The 20,108-nt window shown below is 51.9% G+C and overlaps 1 protein-coding gene across 1 annotated transcript in view; it reads right to left on the minus strand.

Moving 5' to 3' along the window:
- Positions 1-18,595, minus strand: part of RAB11FIP5 (RAB11 family interacting protein 5) — a 36,641-nt gene extending 18,046 nt beyond the window's left edge. Inside the window, 1 exon segment of the mRNA XM_068564332.1 lies at positions 17,993-18,595. Within this exon segment, the coding sequence (XP_068420433.1) occupies positions 17,993-18,423 (431 nt within the window). The 5' untranslated portion in view covers positions 18,424-18,595.
- Between the last annotated feature and the right edge of the window lie 1,513 nt (positions 18,596-20,108).

Genomic DNA, 20,108 nt, shown 5'->3' on the forward strand with positions numbered 1-20,108 from the left:
TAATAGAAAGACAAACCAGCTAGCATCAACATCCTCACGCCCCTGCTTTCGCAACCCAACGTCCACTTTGGGCCTGACCCTTTAACTCTTTCAGGGCCAAGTCACCTTGCCCAAACCTGGACTGGGCCTCATTTAGCACAGCAAGATTCTGGGAGGTGGGGCAAAGAGAAGTATATGGACTCCAGCCGCAACCCCACCAAGCCCTGAGCGACGGGAATCCGCATGCACAGACATCCTTCACTTGGGCATAAGGTCAGGGGTCCTGAGCCCCAGCTGGTCACACTCCACACACCACAGCAGTAACAGTGGTTATCTCTGCGGGGTGAGGTTGCAGGGAACTATCACTTCCTGCATTGCCTATTTTTGTCCTGTTTGAATTTTTTAGAAGAGCCATATATTACTGTCGTAATAGGAAAAGGAGACAAAGGAAAATTCCCGTTCCTATTTTATCCTCTCAGTTGGCTGAGACAGAATGGGCTCCTCGCCTCTCCCTCCGACCCCTCGATGAAAGAGGATGCATTACATTACTAGCCCAGCTGAGGCTCAGGTCCTCGGCCCAAAGGATCCTTGTCCCCTGCCCTTCCCAACCCCCTCCCCATAAGGTCATTTCTGCTTCTCCTGCTCTTCCCCAGGGAATTTGGGGTTCTTCTCTGGACTTGCTTTTCAGGGAGGCCAGGAGGGAAAAGAAGACTTTCCTCACCATTTTCTGAGATTCCCCCATCCAGAGCGGAGTGAGGCTGAGAATGGCTGGGACCTGCCTCTGGACCCTCAGTCACTGTCGCCATCTGTCTCCCTATCGGTCAGGGGCAGGACTCACTGGACCCCGCCAGCTACTTGGAGCAGGGCTTCTCCCAGAAGTGTGACAGGCTGAGATGGCAACGGCAAGGCCACACAACCAACAGCTTGTGGACAAAGGCCTGTCACTCCCATCCGTGGCTGAGACCTGGCCAAAACCAATTAGGATTTGACCACGGCCCCAGCACATATCTAGATGGTGGCTCACGAGACAGACTTATCTTCAGAGCCCTACAGCTGCGGCACCCGAACCTGCCTGCATCAGTGTGGGATTTCTTTTTTATCTATTCATACTAAGATACAACCTAAAACCCACTGAATTAGAAGGGCCAGGCCTAGAAATCTATATTTTAAGGTGGAAGGGAGTACCTCCTCAGGTGACTGAATTCACCAGACCCAGTGTGAGAACCACAGAAGGATGGTCCCCTGCCTGCTCTACATCCCTTCATGGATCAGAGGCCAACTTTCCCTCCACCTGGGTGCATCATCAAGGACACTCAATTGTTACACAGAAGAAACCTGCGTCTCTCCCCTGCCCAGCCAAGGCTTGCCTTCCAAAGTCCACTGAACCCACTTCTTCTGAGAGAACTGACCCTAGAAACGCTCATCCCTCCCCCCCTCCCCCCAACCCGGGACAAATTATCAAAGGAACACATACATGGGGAGGGCCAGGCATCAATAAGTACTTTCTATGAAAAAAGAGTGCTAAAATGAACAAGGCCTCTGTTCCACAAAGCTGCTTCTGAAACAGCACTCACCAGGACAGGAAGGACAGTGATTCTGCCCCAGTACAATTTCCCTGACACCCACTCAGCTCTCAAAGCCTAGATTCTTCGGCCCCGACAGCATGTAAAACAACAACCTGCACATCCTTCACTGCAGGTACTGAACTGTTCCACCTACATGGCACCCACCTCAACCCTTGCACTGCCTGAGCACCTGAACTCTCCAAAGCCCAGGAAGCATGTGCTCAGGAAACAGGTTTTGACAAAGATGATCATTATCTGGGACTTGTCCCAGGTAGGACTGCAGCCAAGACATGCTCCATCAGGAAAGGAGCAGTAAGAGAGAATTCCTTGCGTGGAAGAGGTATGTGCCGCTACAGACGCTGCTCTTCAGGAGTGACGTACAACGGCGCTTCTCAAATTGCAAAGTACAAACGGATCGCTGAGTCTGGTAAAAATGCAGATTCTGATGCAATGGGTGCAGATGGGCCTGAGAGGCTCCATTTCTACCCAGCTTCCAGGGGATGCCAGGGCTGCTGGCCTGTGGACCACACCTGAGAGGCAGGACAAATGACTGGTGCTAGAGAATCAGCAGAGCTAGACTTACTGCATGCTCACTGTGTGCCAAACTCTGTACCTCTTTTACTATCCACACAGTCCAGGAGATGAGATCCATTATCCCCACTATGTGGATGAGGAAACTAAGTTACAGAGAAGGTTTGTGACTTGCCCAAGGTCAAACAGCTAGTAAGGGATACAGTCGGGACTTGAACATGAAGATGCCTGACTCCCAGCCCACGGTCTTAACCTTCGAGGGACAGCATTTGTCATCAAGCTGAATGCAAACGTTGGGCCTCCGGACACCCTGAGAGGACAGAGGCTGGAAAAGGTACACCACAGAGGCCCAAAGAGGCAAGGAGGTGGCGTATGAAGGCCAGAACCCCCTTCAAAGGGTTGGCACAATCCCAGGAGGATGGAGCCCTGAAAGGTCACTACGGGAACCTCAGGGTTTTGTCCGGTCCCCAGGCCATTAAAACCATGTCTGAGAGCAGTCAAGCCTCCCCCAGCAGATGCAGAACCACAGAAAAGCTCTAAAAGGGCCCTTGCTCAGCCGCCGTACCTCCCCCAGGCTCCCTCTGCCTGACAAAGTTCAGCAGGCCCAGTGTGGACTTAGGAGCCCTCAGCCTCCTACCCTGTGGGACCAGCCCCACCCCCACCCTCTGCAGGGGCAGAGGACAAAGGGGGGATAAAGGGAGGAGGTAGTTGCCTCACCTGTTACCAAGATTATGGCCCTAGTTATTCCTGCTAGTGGGGCTCCCAGGCCCACCATACCCAGCTCTCCACCCATTTCTCAGTAAACAGAGCTGGGCTAGCTAACAGCTGCCACATAGTATAACTGAAAAAGCTCAACATTCTGAGAAGCAGACCTAGGGCAGATGTCAAACACACACATGTTAAGTGCCAGGTGGCTCCTGTCACTCTGGGGGTGCTGGGCCCTTGAGAGCCCCAGGCCCAGGCACACACCTGACTTGTCTCCAGTTCTTATTGAAATTGGTCCCCTTAAAACTGAGTTAACCTGCTGAGTTTATGATTAATCTCTCTATCCAAAACTTTATTCCCTTCCTTGTCCTGCCCCTGTTCCCCTCAGGATTGAGGAGTATCAAAGAAAAACAGAAACTGAAACCAAGCAGGACTCTGCTGGGCCTTCTGGGACACAAAAGCCCCTCTGTGCCCCCTGTTTCTTGTTTGTAGAAGTAAAAAAAGGCTTTAGTCTCCTAGGCCTTCCCTGAGTTCCAAAGAGCAGACTCAAGTAGTTAATGATTAGAACAACAGAGCTGCAAGACTTCAGGAGTTCCTCCAGAAGGGATGTAGATAACAATCTGATGCCTATCTTTGAGACGTTCTGCAGAAACTAAGACCTCTCCCCAACCTGGTAGAGGATGGTGACGACTTGCTGACCACAAGCATGTAGACCCCAGACTGGTTGGAACCAGAAGGTTGATGACTGAGATTCCCAAAACATCATCCTGCTACCTCACCACCAACTAACCAGAAGAAGGTCCATGAGCTAATCAGGCATCCTACGACCCTCTCCCCTAGCACAGTCTTTAAAAATCCTTGCCTGAAAGCCATCAGGGAGTTCAGGTCTTTTGAGCATGAGCTGCCTATTCTCCTTGCTTGGTGCCCTGCAAATAAACACTGTACTTTCCTTCACCACAACTCAGTGTCAGTAGATTGGCTTTGCTACGCGTCAGGCAAGCAGACCTGAGTTCGGTTCGGTAACATTATCAGTGCAAAGTTCAGCTTAAGATCCAAATAATGGTGCCCCTTCCTAAGCCTCCACACATCATTTATTTCACACCCCTAACCCAGGAACCATCCTTGTCTCTTTTTCCCCCTCACACCCCACATCTAAACTTAGCTCTACCAACCAATCATACCCAGAATTCAACCCCTCTCACCACTGTCACCCTATAGTACAGTCCACCAACATCTCCCTGCTGAACATTACAGTTCCCTGCTCACCTGCCTCCCTGCCATCCATGCTTCACCCAGCAGGTAGGTGAAACTGGAGCACATCACACCCCACTCCTCAGCATGGCGGAAAGGGCTCATCCTTTGGGTGCCGGCTCTTCTGATTCTCTGCATATCTCATCCCACACTGGCCTTCAGTGTTCCCATCTCCAGCGAACTGCTCTTGCTTTTCCCTCTGCCTGTGACACAGGCCCAGATCTTCAGGCCACAGTTCACTCACTTACTCACTCACATCAGGTCTCAGTTCATCTGAAACTCCTCAGTCTTCCCTGAGTACCCCAACTACACCTGCCCCTTACCCAGTTTATTTCTTTAGCATAATTAATACTACCTGACACAGGGTGTGTGTGTGTGTATCCCACACAGTAAAATGATGTATGTATACACAGCTGTTTAATGCCTGTCTTCCCCTGCTCTACAGGCAGGAACTTTATTCTGCTCGTCTGTGTGTCACCAGACTTAAAATAGTGGACACTCAAATATATTTTCAATGAACTAACAAATTAATCTATGAATTAACTTAGCAACTTGTTTGTCCCTGTTCACAACTGAACAACTGTGTAATGTTTCTATCATCACAAACCCACAGGTCTTAACCATGAGACCAGAAGCTCCCAGAGAAAAGAGGGTGCCCCCTGTCCCCAAAAAGAGCCTCCTGAGGAAGGAGCCATGTGCCAGGCTTCATGGGGACAGACAGTTCCAAAAGGGCACCTTCTTTAACCCTGAAGCCCTCATCCCCCATTCCTCAGCAAAGAATCTCAGTAACTTCCCTGACAGAATACACCAACCAGATCTGGGAAGTGCCCACTTCCTGAATGGAGGTCAGGTGTTGACCCCACACTAGCCCATCACTAGGGCACTAATCTTATCACCATTAACAACCATACCTCTCTTTTAGCACCTACTGTGTGCAGGCGCTATACTAAGCACTCAACACACCAAATCAGATCCCAGTCATCCTCTTAACAGCCCCAGGAGGCAGGTGCGGGAAGCAGACCTCGAGAGTGGCTCCAGCATGGACTCTGGAGCCAGGCTGCCTGGCGTAAGCCCCAGCACACCACACACCAGCTGTGCGACCTGGAGTGGGTCACCCAGTCTCTCTATGCATTTCCACACCTGCCTATAAGATGGGAGTAATGGGTGTCCAATCCCCTCACAAGACCACTCTGACAATTGCATAGATTACATGTGAAGCACTCAGAACAGGGCCTGGTACACAGGAAGCGCCACACAAATGTTAGTTCTTATATATTTTTGCAGATGCAAACACTAGGGCAGAGAGAAGTCCATAGGGTTAAGTCAGATGCTTCTTTTTAGTACACAGGGAACCAGGATTTGAACCCAGGCTCCCTGTCTCCAGGGCCTCCGGCCTTGATCACTGCACTAGAATGCCTCCCTCTGCAAGTACAACACACCACATACCCGGGCCCAGAAACCCCATGTCCCTGCCCAACCAAAGGATTTCTCTAAAACAGGGGGTCTGTGTTAGACGGGAGAAAAATTACATCTTTATTTCCCCTAATCTCTAACTGAAATTTAGTATTTCTTTCAATTATGAATTTTTGCAACAGTAGTGGTACAGCAGCAGTACCTATGAATAAGTCACCAAGAGAAACCGATATTTTCATACCACATTACAGCTGCTGCAGATGTCGCAGAATATTTATACTGATCACTACTTTGAACTTTAAAGTTACAGGTTTCCCCTGCTATCCAAAAGTGGAGCATTCCTATGAAACCTTTTGTAAGCTGAAATGGCATAAAGTGAAGAAGCAGTTACCTTAGGACACATCTTGCTAACGGATGCACAAAATAAATAAAGATAAAGCACAGACGCTTACAGATACAGTTCAAAGCTAAGGCAAGGGCTTGATGTGAGGTGCTGAATGTAGTTCCCAGAGAAGGAGCTGGGCGGTGCCACTCTCACTGCTTGGGATGCGCTGCCTCTGTAAGGCTCACTGCAAAACACACGCTTGAGTGCATGTCTTCCCCTTCCTGCCCCAACGCACGGCTCCCAGGCTGAGATCTCAAATCAGATGACAGACACTGCACCTCATGTCCCACTGGGTATGAGAGGGCCTTGCAGGGGTCTGGTAAGGCGCGAGAAACTGGCCAAAGGCCCTGCGGCTCCCGAGCGTCACGCCACAGTGCTCAGTCTGACCCTCAAACACCCTGCATGCCAATGAAGGTGACTCCGGAGAAACAAAAACAGCTGGGTGCACCTGCCAGTCAGGGAGCAGGCTGCTCCTGTAGCTTGTTTTCCTCATGTCCCCAATACCACGATCTCCAGCTTAACTGGGCTGGTGCTCACCTGGGCCTTACCTGCTATGGCCATAGCCCACCAGGTCTGCAGCTTCTCTCTTCTGGCCGTGGCTGCCCTGGCCTCTTCAGAGACAGGTCTTACCTCAGGCTAGGGAACAGCTCCCAACATGCTGGGGGTGACGTGCTTGCAAATCTGACAGTTGTAGGAATTGAACCCCACCCCAAGACAAAGGAAGCCAAGAGGCCCTGAGAAGACAGTTGTGCTGCCCAGTGTACTGGCTGGAGAATCTTCTAGAATGAAAAGTGAAGAACCAACGTGAAGGAAAGACATACTGATCCATTTCTCCTTTCCTGGCCTCACTCTCCCCATCCAGCTTCTCTAGGGAGTCAGTACAAATAGGGGCTGCAGGGTTCCAGAGGGGAAGAGACCGCAACTCAAAAAGTAGATGCTGGGGAAAACTCTAGGAAAAGACACCAAGATATCTGTCCATAACATTCTGATGGACATAACAGTCTAACCCAAATTCCTAATCCAGGCTGGCCAGCCATCAGCCACTTCAAGCAACGCTGTAGTGATGAAATCATTTGCTCTCAAAAGGCCTGAAGCCTTCAGAGACTGTTCACCCTGTCCCCGTTTCCCCAGGCTCCCAAGGCCCCGCAATTTCTGCTTTGGCAGAAACCCATCAGCTACAATGTGGGATGTTCTCAAGGACAAGTGATTCAGCTCCTCCATCAGGTAAGGGTATGAAACAAGAGGGAACTGTTACCCTGGGAGACTTAACAACCAGGCACAGTACGGGAGGGAGCCCTGTTTGGATCCTGATTCAACAAACCACCTATGAAGAGATAGTTCTGATGTTAAGGGAATTTAAATACGGACTGGATGTTGATTGGATGGTTATTAAGGAACTGTTGATTTTGTGTGTGATACAAGCATCATGATTATGTTTTTTAAAAAGCACCCGTGGGGCTTCCCTGGTGGCACAGTGGTTAAGAATCCGCCTGCCAAGGCAGGGGACACGGGTTCGAGCCCTGGTTCGGGAAGATCCCACATGCCGCGGAGCAACAAAGCCTGTGCTCCACAATTACTGAGCCTGCACTCTAGAGCCCGCGAGCCACAACTACTGAGCCCATGTGCCACAACTACTGAAGCCTGCGCACCTAGAGCCCATGCTCCACAACAAGAGAAGCCACCGCAATGAGAAGCCCGCACACCGCAACGAAGAGGAGCCCCCACTCACTGCATCTAGAGAAAAGCCCGCGCCCAGCAACGAAGACTCAAAGCAGCCAAAAATAAAATAAATAAATTTATTAAAAAAAAAAAAAGCACCCGCATCTGTTGGAGATGGTTGGAAACACGTATTGACTCATCTATACTCCCCTTCTGGTCCCACTTGAGACTAACAGGGTCTTTCTATTAGATCCCTGTGGAGGCCAGCGGGTAGCCTTTGGCCAGGACACAGGCTGTTTTCTCCCTGTCCTATGACTGAGCCCTGCTCCTGGTTGAATCCCTGAGCCTTGTGCTAACTATCTATTCATCTCTGTAGCCTCAGCACAGGGGGTGGCATGTGAGATCCTGACAGCCCATCCTGACACTCACAAAGTCTCAGAGGCACAGGGAACTCGCCACTGAAATCCCATCCAACCAGAGGAGGCCTCAGCCAGGCTCAAAACGTTTCCCAAGTATTTGCCCGAATAAGAAAGGGACAGAATAAGAAAGAATAAGACAGCCACATAAATAAAGGAAGAAGGTGATTAACACCACAAAATGCACAGATAAAATGCACAGGAAGGTTAAAGGGAAGACAATTTCGGGAGGAGCAGGGAAGGACATGATAAAAGAAATTTTCACATATTGAGATATAGGGAGGTCATTCTGGCTTATCTATGAGTTAACTTGAATCTTACGCTAACTAAAATAGCCTGTTTGTGGCCTATCAAACACACATTGTACATCTGCTTTAATTATTAGAGAAAAGGACACACTGACAAAAAGTAAAGAATGTCCATTCTTTAAAAATAAAGATTAAATGCTTATCTTCCTGGGACACCAATGTTGGTACTCCTCTGATAAGACTCCTTTCCCAGGTGCAAGGCCATGCTGACTTGCTCTGTACATGATGCTGACCTGTGTGTGTGTGTGTGTGTGTGTGTGTGTGTGTGTGTGTTTCTCTTGAAATGTACAGTAACCCTGACTTATTTAATGTTCTTTGTTCTGACAAGATATAAAACTGTGCTGGAAACCATGCTTCTCCGGAGCAGTTTCTCAGAGTAATCTGGGAAGTGGGCATCCAGGCTAGTCCTCAGTTTGGCTCAAATAAAACTCTTTTCTTTTCTTATTATAGGTTGCTTATTGATGATTTTCATTGACAGATGTAACATTCATCCTGGGCCTTGAACAATGGGTCAGGAGGCAAGGAGGCAGGTGAAGAGACATTCCAGGTGGGAGGAACAGAATACACAGATGCCCAGGGCTGGAGAGGTGAAGATGGGCAGAAAGGTGCTTTGGAGCAGAGGAGACTGCCCCAAACATCATGCTAAAGAGCTGTAGCCTTATTCTGGGCCTGGAAGAGCACTACAGGGTAGGAAACAAGGATAAGACCTATGGCTGCTGTGCTGTAGGAAGAGCCCAGGACAGCAGGGAAAGGGGCAGCAGAGAGGCAAGGCAGCAGAAACCAGCACAGAGCCGGCCAACCCAGGACAGGTCCCACGGCCAGGCTGACCCAGGCAACTCCTTGTGCCTCAGCAGTTACTGCTCATCACAAATTAATAAACTGGCATTCTGGCTTACAAAAAAGCTGTAGCAGCTATGCTAACAGTCTAGAGGAGATGTTTAAAAAAAAAAAAAAACCTGCCTAAACTAGGACAGGAGCAATGGGGAAGGTAGGAGGGGCCGGAGTGCCCTTCTCCAAGTGCCCCTCTTCGTCCCCTGCAGTGGCACTCAGGCAGAACCACTCCACCTGTACTCTCACTGCTTACTGACTGCACAAAATGTTACTCACCTTTGATGCCCCCCAACCCAGGGAAAGGGCCTGATATATGGAATACCTTCTAACACCTGCTGGATAAATGAGATGGCATTGGCAGGGCTTAGCTTCAGTACCAAAAATAAGTGGAAAAAAAAATTATTTTAAAGGAATAGTGGAAAAACGCAAGGGTTGGAAGACAGGAGACCCAGGTTCTAGTCCTGGATCTGACTTACAAAGTGGCTTTCAACCACCCACTTCACCTCTGTAAAAGAAGGGTGATAAAATAAGCTAGTTAGGGGCAGGGAGAAATGTCAACTAAAACTGTATTACATGGAGTTTGAAGAGACAGCTGGAAAAGCCTTTTCCCCAGAGGCTCCTCCATCTAGATGCCTTCCCTCCTCTCCAAATCCCCCACTCAGGCAGTTCTCCTCACACAAGATCAGATAGGAGATGTGTGGGCCGCAGGCCAATCCCTTATGGCTCCCAACACTCACAACCTCACCCTGTCTTTGATTTGGTATCGACGGTAAAACTGCAAGCCAGACACAACTGCAGGAGAGGACAGTGCCTCTTATCAGGCCTCTTATCACCTACTCCGGCTCTGTGCCGGCACCAACAGTCCTTGGAGCCCAGCACCATCATTTCATTAGTTACCCCTGGCTCCATGGGCATGGCTTGCTCAGCTCCCCTCAGAACCCAGCCAGGACCAGCCTCCCTCCCTCCTGGGCACAAACATCTCAGCCAGTCCTCATCTCTCCCGCTGCTGTAGGCTCCAAAGGTTTGTCTCTTTGTCAGCTTGCCTCGGACAGAGGCCAGGGACCCATGTCTGCTTGGAGACAAGTCTAACCACACAGCAATAGAAGTATGTATAGTTGAAAGCATGATGTAGGGAAAAAGCACTGGGCTCAGGAGGTTAGAAATCTGGCTGCCACGAATGAATCATGTGACCTTGGATCGGTCATTCCACTCCTGAGACCGCAGTCTTCACATCAGTAAAAATGGGGGTCACCCTCCCTGCCCTCAGGGAAGAAGGAAGTGAGGTGATGCTGGGAAAGCACTCTGAAAAGTAGGCCAACCCACATGTAAAGATTTGGGTTTATTGTCTGTCAGGGCCTTTTATAGGCTGTCATCAGCCCCCTGGGAGCAAGGTAGCCCAGGACCAAAGAGTGATGACCCTGCCCAAAAGAAAGGAGAAAACCAGCAGGATGACCTCTCCCAGGGGAGACAAGGGAATAAGGAAGAAATTCTACTTAACCAAACTCCCCTCCCCAGTTTGCTCCTAACCCCATATTCACCCCAAACAGGGTCTTGAGTCACGGAGGACAAAACTAAGTAGTGGCTGTCTTCCTGCCAGGGTCTCAGTTCAGGCTTGAAACAGGTGGAGAGAAGCAATAATATCCCTGTGTGGGGAAGCCAGACTTATCATAGGTACAGACCTGTGTGTGTGAAGAAGGCTGCACTTGTGCAAACACAATGGGAGAGGGAGAAGAAATCTATAACGCATTGGCTTTTAAAAGCATATAAGAACTGGTAATGTTGACTGCTTCTGAAGAGAGGAGCTGGGTGACTCAAGGTCAGGACAAGGGAGATTTTTCACTGTGTACCCTATGTATCTTTAGAATTTTGAACCAGGTAAACTACTCAAAAAGAAATAAGAAGTAAAGAAAGTCAGGTTGTTTTGCTGAGAGAAGCACATAGGAAACTAAGCTTGGCTCCCCTCCACTCCCTCTCTTGGCTCAGCCCCACCACACTCAACTTCCCTTCCTTCCCTCCCTTCTGGGTCTCCCTCCCAGAAACTCACCCAGCCCCCACCACGCCCCACCTGTCATTCAAGGTCCAGCCTCCTATAGGCAGCCCACCCTGATCACTCCAACCCTGGTGAGTTGGTCCTTCTTCTGACCCTTTCCTTCTCTCATATTTTGTATATGCTGCTTTGTTGGTTAATTATCCTTCCTGGGTTAAGTCTTGTCTCAAACATATTTTTGCCCTTCTACGGAAAGGGCTATATAATTTCTTTCTCATGTTTCCTCCAAATCCCTGACCTAGGCACAGTGGTTGCCCACTAATTGCTTCCTAGATGTTGAACAAAAGAAAGGGGAAAAAAAAAAAAAAAAAGCAAACCACTGCATGACTGTAGGAGGAGGAATGGATGGCTCAGAGTGTTCTGTCACAGTAAAACAAGCATGTGATTTCTTGGGAAAGGTCAGGAAGTCTTATATCTGTTGATGATCCCAAGCCCAGCTCTACTGCACAAGCCAATGGCTCCTGTGAGACAGTCTAGTGGCAGTGATACCCTCTTTCCCAATGTACCAGGCAACACCCCCATCCCCTGAGAAAGATATGACCAGACATGGAGCTGCAGACTGAATGCACTTACCCTTACCAGCCAAGGCCTCACACAGGAGAAGCAGGTCATGCTTCCAGAGGCCCCAAGCCTAACCACAGAGATGGGCTTTGGGGAGGAGAGAGGAACCCTAAGGAGGGCAGCTGCTGAGCACCAACTTCCATGCAAAGCTGAATCCTGGGAAACATGGGAGAAGACTCAGATGGGTGTTACAGCATGGTGGCGAAGAGCACAGAATCAGGAGCCAGGCTGTCTCGGTACAAATCCTGACTGCCATGTGCTGTGTGCCTTTAGAAAAGCCACTTTAGGGCTTCCCTGGTGGTCCAGTGGATAAGACTGCCTTCCAACGAAGGGGGTGCGGGTTCGAACCCTGGTCCGGGAGCTAGGATCCCACATGCCCTGTGGCCAAAAAACCAAAACATAACACAGAAGCAATACTGTAACAAATTCAATAAAGACTTTAAAAATGGTCCACATCAAAAGAAAAAATCTTTAAAAAAAAAGTGGGCTTCCCTGGTGGCGCAGTGGTTGAGAGTCTGCCTGCCAATGCAGGGGACACAGGTTCGAGCCCTGGTCTGGGAAGATCCCACATGCTACAGAGCAACTGGGCCCGTGAGCCACAATTACTGAGCCTGCGCGCCTGGAGCCTGTGCTCCGCAACAAGAGAGGCCGTGATAGTGAGAGGCCCGCGCACCACGATGAAGAGTGGCCCCCGCTCGCCACAACTAGAGAAAGCCCTCGCACAGAAACGAAGACCCAACACAGCCAAAAATAAATAAATAAATAAATTTTTAAAAAAAAGAAGTCACTTCACCTCTATGTGCCTCAGTTTCTTCACTCGTTGAACACAGTAACAATACCTACACCCCCAGGGGTTGCTATAAGCTGATGTAAGTCAAATCCTTAGGACAGTGCCAGCACCTAAAAAGGGCTTAATAAATGATATGCTAAACAAACAAGGCAATGACAACCCTCCAAAAAGGAGTGCTACACGCCATCCATAGGGGAGCTCAGAGAAGGTGGGGTGGCAGACGGGATCTCTGATGGCCAGCCTGACAGGCCCGGGGTACACCTCCTCCTCAGGGAGGCCTTCCCTGACCAGAGCTGAGCGCAGGGCTTCGGTCTGCTCTGAGCATCTCCAGCGCTCCCTGGCTAGGCCCCAAAGTACGCCGCTGGCTATGGCCCTTCCTCCAAATGTGGGGGTCCGTCCTCCTAATAAGACTGCACCCTCTGGGCATGCGGGCTGGTGTGTCCATGTCCTCCCCTCCTTTGAACTTCCCACCCAACCAGTGGCCTCTGCCCAGGCAGAAAGGCCTGTGGATTAGGCGTCCCTCCAGGTCTCAGAGAAGCCCCAAGCCTCCCTCCCCCTCCCAGCTGAAATGTCCCTCTCTCCCTAAAAGCCCTCAGGCACTTCCACAGAAACCTTGGGATGCACTCAGGTTCCCAAATGCCATCTCTTCCTTATCCCAAATGACAGCTCTTCAGGCTGCCAGGGCCTAAGAGAAACCACACAGAGCCCCACCCTCCCTAACTGCTGAGTAGCTGAGAGCCTGTCACTCTCCCTCCCCAGCCTCAATTTCCACACTTCTAAGCACTCTTCCAGTTCTGACATCAGAATTCCATGATTAAGGGCTGTGCTTCCCCTCACCACCCCCAGGGTCAGCTGAAAGTCAAGGTGGCCCATGACAAAGCCCCTCCCGGCAACTCTGCAGCGCTGCTTCCTGGGAGCTGAACTTGCTCATCCTGCTCACTGCGGAGAGACCTGGGCCCAGGGCCACCCCCACAGGCCAGCTCAGTAAGGGCAGAGCCATCAGACTCTTCCTTAACAGGACTGCCAGGTGCATAAAGGACCCACATCACAGACTTATTTTTATTACTTGGCTGTGGGGAAGGGCAAAGCTTCTTCATGACCACACCATTTTGCAGAGGTCGGCCCTGCACAGGAAAAAATAGGGTACTGATTCCCAGAGAGCACACAGAGCTCCTGTCATTGTGTTAATTATCTGTCCCAGCACAGGGTGGGAAGGGCAGGGGAAACATCTGGACGAGGCCAGACCAGCCATTTAGCGCCGCTGGAGAGCGCGTCACAGCACCAGGGTGGCAGCAATAAAAAGAGGGTAGACAGTCCCCATCAGAAGAAAGGGACAGCCCTCAAGGTCGCTAGGATGGAGCTCTGCTGAGTTGCGCCTGTCCCTGGCTGCCTGCAGGGAGGGGAGAACGGGGCCAGATGCAGAGGGAAGGGGAAGCCGCTCAGTCTGACGGCAGAGTCACTCCCCACTCCCCAGATGCTGCTGCTCAAGCAACCCCAGATAAAAACTGCCCCATAACTCAGGGAGATGGAGCCTCCGTCCTAACTACTGCTCTTAAGTACAGCCACACCTTTCCCGGCGGCCAAAGCAGACTTCCCTATCAGCCAGGTCGGGGGTTGAGCAGGAGCCAAAGCCAAGGACCCTCGTGGCCTCAGCTGCTTCCTGAGGAGCAGTCACATCTGGAAACATGATAAGGCTGTGGGTCATGCACCATCTACCTACAACAGTAATGCACAGGCCATCTGGAGGCTAAGGGACAGATGGAAGCCCTCAAAGACCATGCCCACTTTAGGTCTACCATAGGCCAGCAGGCTGTATTCGCCTCAGCTGCCTCTCCCATTGCCCCCAAGCCCACCCTCCTGGAGGAGGTCTCAGGCCACCACCACAAGCCAGGCAGAAAGCTCTGGTCTCCAACCTAAGTCCTCCTCAGCCACAGGCCTCCCATAGGCCCTCATAAAATCAATGAGACAGGTCTGACCAGGGCTGACAGAGCCTCTTAGGGGGCCACACTTGCAGCCTGCCCATGGTCACGTTTTAACCCAAACTGAGCCCACAGACTTGGCCTTCCCAAGGGGCCAGACTCTAACCATCCATCCAACAGGCCCAGGAAGGGGGCTATTCACAGAAGGGACCATTTTACTCCACACGAGCACACACTGGGGAGTACTATGGATGGTGCTGAAGTAAAAACCACAAAGGACGCATCTAAAGAAGCTAAAGAGGGAATTCCCAGGCGGTCCAGTGGTTAGGACTCGGCGCTTTCACTGCAGGGGCCCGGATTTGATCTCTGGTTGGGGAACTAAGATCCTGCAAGCAGCACAGCATGGCCAAATAAAGAAAGAAAGAAAGAAGCAGCTCTTGGGATTTTGAGACCCATGATGATCCGTGTATGGCTTTACTGAGGGGAGACGGTTATAATTAGTTTCCTTGTGTATTACATTACATGTTGTTTTGACAATTTTCTCTTCAACCAGTTGGAAGCCTCCAGTGAAATCCCTCACCTCAAAGAGCACCCCACTAACAAAGGAGCTTCAGGGGCTGTTGAGGCACCTAGAACCCCAGCCCCCATCATCACCACCCTCACATAAGGAGGGCCCTGAGAGTAGCCCAACACTAATATCTTGAAAGCTTGCTATGTGTCTAGAATGATACTAAGGCTTTTAGAGATGCTGTCTTATTTAATTTGTACAACTCTATGATTGTTATCATGTGTTACCTTTTCAAAAATGAGGAAACAGGTTAAGTAACTTTCCTGCTAGTAAGTGATAGAACTGGGAGTGAAACCTCAGTCTCCACGTTCTTAAACACTATGCTGCCCTGCCACAGAGGACAGCTGCAAAACTGCAAGCTGATCTGAGCGTGGCTTCAGAACTGCAGAGGCCTCACAAGACGAGCCCCAATTCTCAAGCGTCTGGCAGCAAAGAGAGTAGTGGAGGGCTGTGAAGGGCCAGCTCATTTCATGAGGAGCTCTCATACTTCTGTGAGTACCCTGCCACCATAGTCCTGGGGCTTTCCAGGACTATGCTAAGTTCTGTATTACCTCCTCCTATCACATGAGAGGCTCCTCTGAGACAGGGGACATCTCCCAGATCACAGCTACCAGGCTACTAAAACCTCCCTCCACCATCACTGCTGTTCACTGACCACCAGCCATATCCAGGAACTGCACTAGATGCTTTAATTACATACTCATTTCATCCATTACATCAATCCTGTCAAGGTATAAATTAGCCCCATTTTACAGATGAGAAAACTGAGGCACCAAGAGTTTACTTGACTGGCCACAAGGTGGCAGGTTTGGAAGGGAATCTGCAACTAAACAGGCCCCTCCTCTTAACCGTGAGACTGCCTTTCCCCAGTGGAGTTCTGTCTGGGCAACACAGGGCTATCATGTGCTCTCCTGGAGTTCTCTGCCACCATTATCCAAAGCTGAGGAGGGCACACCCCAGCCCTCTCCCCGCTGGAAAATGTGCAGACTCACTATCTTAGCAGCTCACACCAAGGTGCTCCAGGAAAGGCCACCAAGGGTGGCCATGAGAGCCAGAGGTGGAAGGTGCAAACCGGAGTGGGGGCAGCAGCCCTCACCCTCTGTCAGTGGGCATGCTGTTTGGTCCAGTAAACTAAAAGATCAGGCTGATTTCACAGACTTTTCTGCTGCCCACTACAAGTCCCCCTCCTCCTGCCCCCTCCAGGTTCTATAAATAACCCAGGTCAATGCATCAGAGGAAAGGCAGCCAGGTGGGTGTGGAAAGATCCTGGTGGAAAAGATGACTTCTAGAAAGTAAATTAAGGCTCCCATTCAGATCAAGGGGACTGTCCTTGGCTGCAAACAGGCGCACACGGGCCGACAGACATAGACAGCTCAGTTAAGGAAGATCCAGAGGGCAAGAAGAGAGCAAGAGCAGGAACTGAAAAAAAAAAATCAAAGCCCCTCCCCCACCCCGCGCAAGTCACTGACCTCACAGAAGCCCCTCCCCACAAGCTGAGACTTTTTCTGTCTGCCCCTTAGTCTCCCCTCTAGTGCCCACCCCCCCAACCCCCAGACCGAGATGTGTTATCTACCAGTCGGGTCAGATTAGCTGAGAGGTGGAGACTGAAGGACTGGGAAAGGGGTGGAATGAATTTGGGGACAGGAGCCTCTTCAGAAGAAGAAAGGGCTAGGAGAGCCAGAGGAGAGCTTTCTGCCTCACCCCCACCCCCTTGGGCTCCCTGAGCCAGGCAAGAGGGAGAGGACAGAAAAGGGGAGGAAAAAAACAAAACAAGGGCCAAACTATACCACATGATCCACACCCAGCAACCAAACAGCAAGTCATGAGAGAAGGAGAGAAGGCCAGGGGAGGGGGAGATGGAGCTAAGTCACAGCCCTGCCCAAACCTGCCCTGTGCTAACCCGTTTCCCACCCTAGGCTGCAAAGGGCCATGAAGGCCTTCTCTACCCACATTTTTGAAATGTTCAAGGTCAGATCCTTTTCTATCCAAATCCTGCTTTCATTTGGGTCTGTACCAGGCTCATCCTTCTCCAGCAAGCCTTCCTAGATTTACTCAGTTGGATGCCATTCCACTTGGGTAAACCTTTCCAGCAACTGTCCCCAACCCCTTACCCTCCCCATCCAGGGCCCATGGGCCTAGGGGTGGCGTCACCCCAGTTAACCACTTGAGTGACCCACGGCAGGTTGTCAGCCCTGCGGACAGGCTTCCGGATCCTGCCCAAGCCCAAAACAGGAAATGAGGCTCCAAGTCTGAAGCCTTGATCTTAACACAGGGAAAGTTAAACGCTGCCAAAATAAATGATTTTTAAAAACCCACTGGTAAACCCTCTGGCCCTTCTAGGTTTAAGTGACTGGGAGATTGTCTCCTGCTGTCCATTAAGCACGTGCTGCCTCCACCTCAGGCAAGATGCTTGAAGCCTGATTAAAGCGTTTCCTTCCTTTACTTAGAGGGTCTCCTGTTCTCAGACCAGAGACACAGAAGGGAAGAATCGGGGGCGTCTCTAAGCAACAGAGGGCATCCGAGTACCAGGCAAGAAGCAGATGCCCTCTGCAGTCTCTAGATTTGGTGGGGCGCCTCCGTTCAACCTCTGCCCTCCTCGAGGACAACCCTGCACCTTCTTTCCCCCACAGGGCGAGGCAGGGCCTCCCCATTCCCCTTTAGGCCTGGTGTGGACCCGAAGGCAGTTCCCCTCCCCTTCGAGGAAAGTGAAACAGGGCCGGAGGCCCTAGGAATGGCCCCAAGATTTTCCTTCTTGAGGTTCCCACAGTCCAAGAGCCTCTGGATCCCACTCCTAACTTTACTTGACAATCTACTCCTAACAGTAGGCCACCATTCTCACCTCCCCCCCGCCTTCCAAGGACCCACCAGCGGCCAAGCACAGCCCAGCGCACATTTGGGGATCGGAAGGAGACCCCGATATGCGAAGAACCAACTTGTCGGTTTACGCCCTTGAGCGCTAGGCAAAAGGGCGCACCGCCCAGGCCGAGGTTCGGGGTCCTGCGTCTCCCCAGCCACGCCCCACAAGGCCCTTAACCGTTTCCGCTCCCGCGCGCCCCTCACTCACTGTGTGTGCTGGGCGCGGCCTGCGCCGAAGACCTCGTCCAGCGCCACCATGGCCTGGCCCAGGAACTTGTCGACGCCGATAAGCGAGCGGTGCATGGTGGTAAGCACTAGCTGGCAGGCGGCGTTGGAGCCCGCGGCCCAGGGCGCCGGGCCCGCGTCGGTCTCCTGCGCCCGCAGCAGGCCGTCCAGGGCGCCGGGCGGCAGCTCGAAGGAGCACTCCTCGCGCCACTCGGGGCATCCCGGCGTCTTCTCCACCACCGACGTGCTGTACTTCTCACGGCCCACCTGGATCACCGTATACGCGTCGCTGGTGCTGCCCGCGCCCGAGCTCTTGCCCCGCAGCCCGCGGGCCCGCAGCACCGTCACCTGGACGTGCGTAGGTAGCCAGCGGGAGGGCCCAGCCGCCGTCTCGGCGCCCCGTACCAGGGCCATGGCGGGGGAAGCGGCGGCGGGTGAGGGCTGGCCGAACCAGGCGTGGACACCCGGACCAAGTGAGAAACTGGGCAGCGGCGGAGGGCAGTCAGGAGCCGGCTCGGACCGCCGCCGCCGCCCACAGGCTCGGCCGCCGCAGCTGCGGGTTGGGCTGGGCCGAGCCGGCCGCCGCCTCCCCGCCTCCCCGCCTCCCGGCCGCCGGCCGCGCCGCGACGTCAGCGCCCCGCCTCCCGCCCCGCCTAGCGGCCGGCGTCCCGCGACTCGCGACCTAACCCGTACCCGCGCGGAGGTGCGGCAGAGCTAGGGGACGGTGGCCCCCACGCCTTCGCCCGGGCTGCTTCAGACCAGCCTGGAGCTGGAGGGTCGCTGAGCGCCGCGAGGACCGTGGGCGGGACGCAAGGCCTCTGCGGGGGGAGGGGGGGCTCCCGCGTTGGTCCCCAGGAAACCCCGCCTCGCCTGCGGGCAGCGCGGCACCCTCGGCCGGGTATGAAATGCCCGCTCCGCGTCTCCCGGCCAATCCCAAGTCGTCCTTCAAGACGTCCCTGCTCCGGAAAGCTGTCGCCCTAAAACTGCCCCGCCCCGTCCCTCCCGGCATGGCCATCCCCTTGGCGCTGGCAAGTGGGAGCGACGCGGACCCGGGCTGCTCCCCAGTCTCGAGCGGCACTCCCCCTCCTCCAGCCCGCCCCTGCCTGGGAAGATGCCAGCGTGAAACCAGAAGTGATTCACGCTACGCCACGTGATGGCCCCGCATCAGCGACCTGAAAGTGGGTGAGCTGCCGCTGTCTCCCACCTCCGCGCGCGGGAGGAATCACGTGTGCAGCCAGAACCTGGCGCGGGAGTCCAGGGAGCTGGGCTCGCCCTCTGCGGACACTGCGGAGGAGAACAGAGTGATGAATAAATGAGTAACCACATCAGTATTTAAGTGTTCACTCGGACCGCTGGGGCTTATGCGTCACGAGTTGGGGGAAATTATAGGCGCTGGTGGAGGTTTTAAACAATTACTTACACCCATTAAGTGCCTACTATGTGCAAAGCCCTGGGTATTACTTACACGCTTGGTTTATTATTAGTAATGATAACAATGGTTAATAATTACAGATGCTGAATTTCGGCCAATGCTGGTCCGTGTGCTTTACATGCGTTACCTCATTTTATCCCCAGAACAACCCTGTGGGGTGAGTATGGTTTTTATCCTTATTTTCAGGAAGGTAAAGTTGCAGCTTAGGGAGGTTAACCTGCCCAAGATCCGTAACTGGCAGAGGTGGGATGTGAATCCACACAGATGACCCCAAAGTCTGTACTTTTCTTTTTAACTTTCAGAGCCTGTATTAAAAATAGTATTTTTTAAAAAAACATGTAACACACAGCTAAAAACAAAATAATAAAGTAAAAAAATCAAATGGGACAGAAACGCTTATGAGAAAAGCAAAAAATTCCCTTTCCACCCCTCATTCCAGGGATAACCACTTATAGCCATTTGTGTTTTCAGGCCTGGTAGTTACCTCCATATTTCTACATAAAATGCTTACATAACTATATCTAGAGTTATCAGGACTGGCCATTATCTATTGTCTTCCTCCTGTGATAGGTAATGATTTAGCTCACACCCACTTCCCTCCCTCAATCTTATGTAGTTATGCTTTTTTTTTTTTTTTAGTTCCTCTGTTGGATACTTTGATAGTGGA

The sequence above is a fragment of the Eschrichtius robustus genome, chromosome 15, assembly GCF_028021215.1.
Source record: "Eschrichtius robustus isolate mEscRob2 chromosome 15, mEscRob2.pri, whole genome shotgun sequence".
Lineage (NCBI taxonomy): Eukaryota > Metazoa > Chordata > Mammalia > Artiodactyla > Eschrichtiidae > Eschrichtius > Eschrichtius robustus.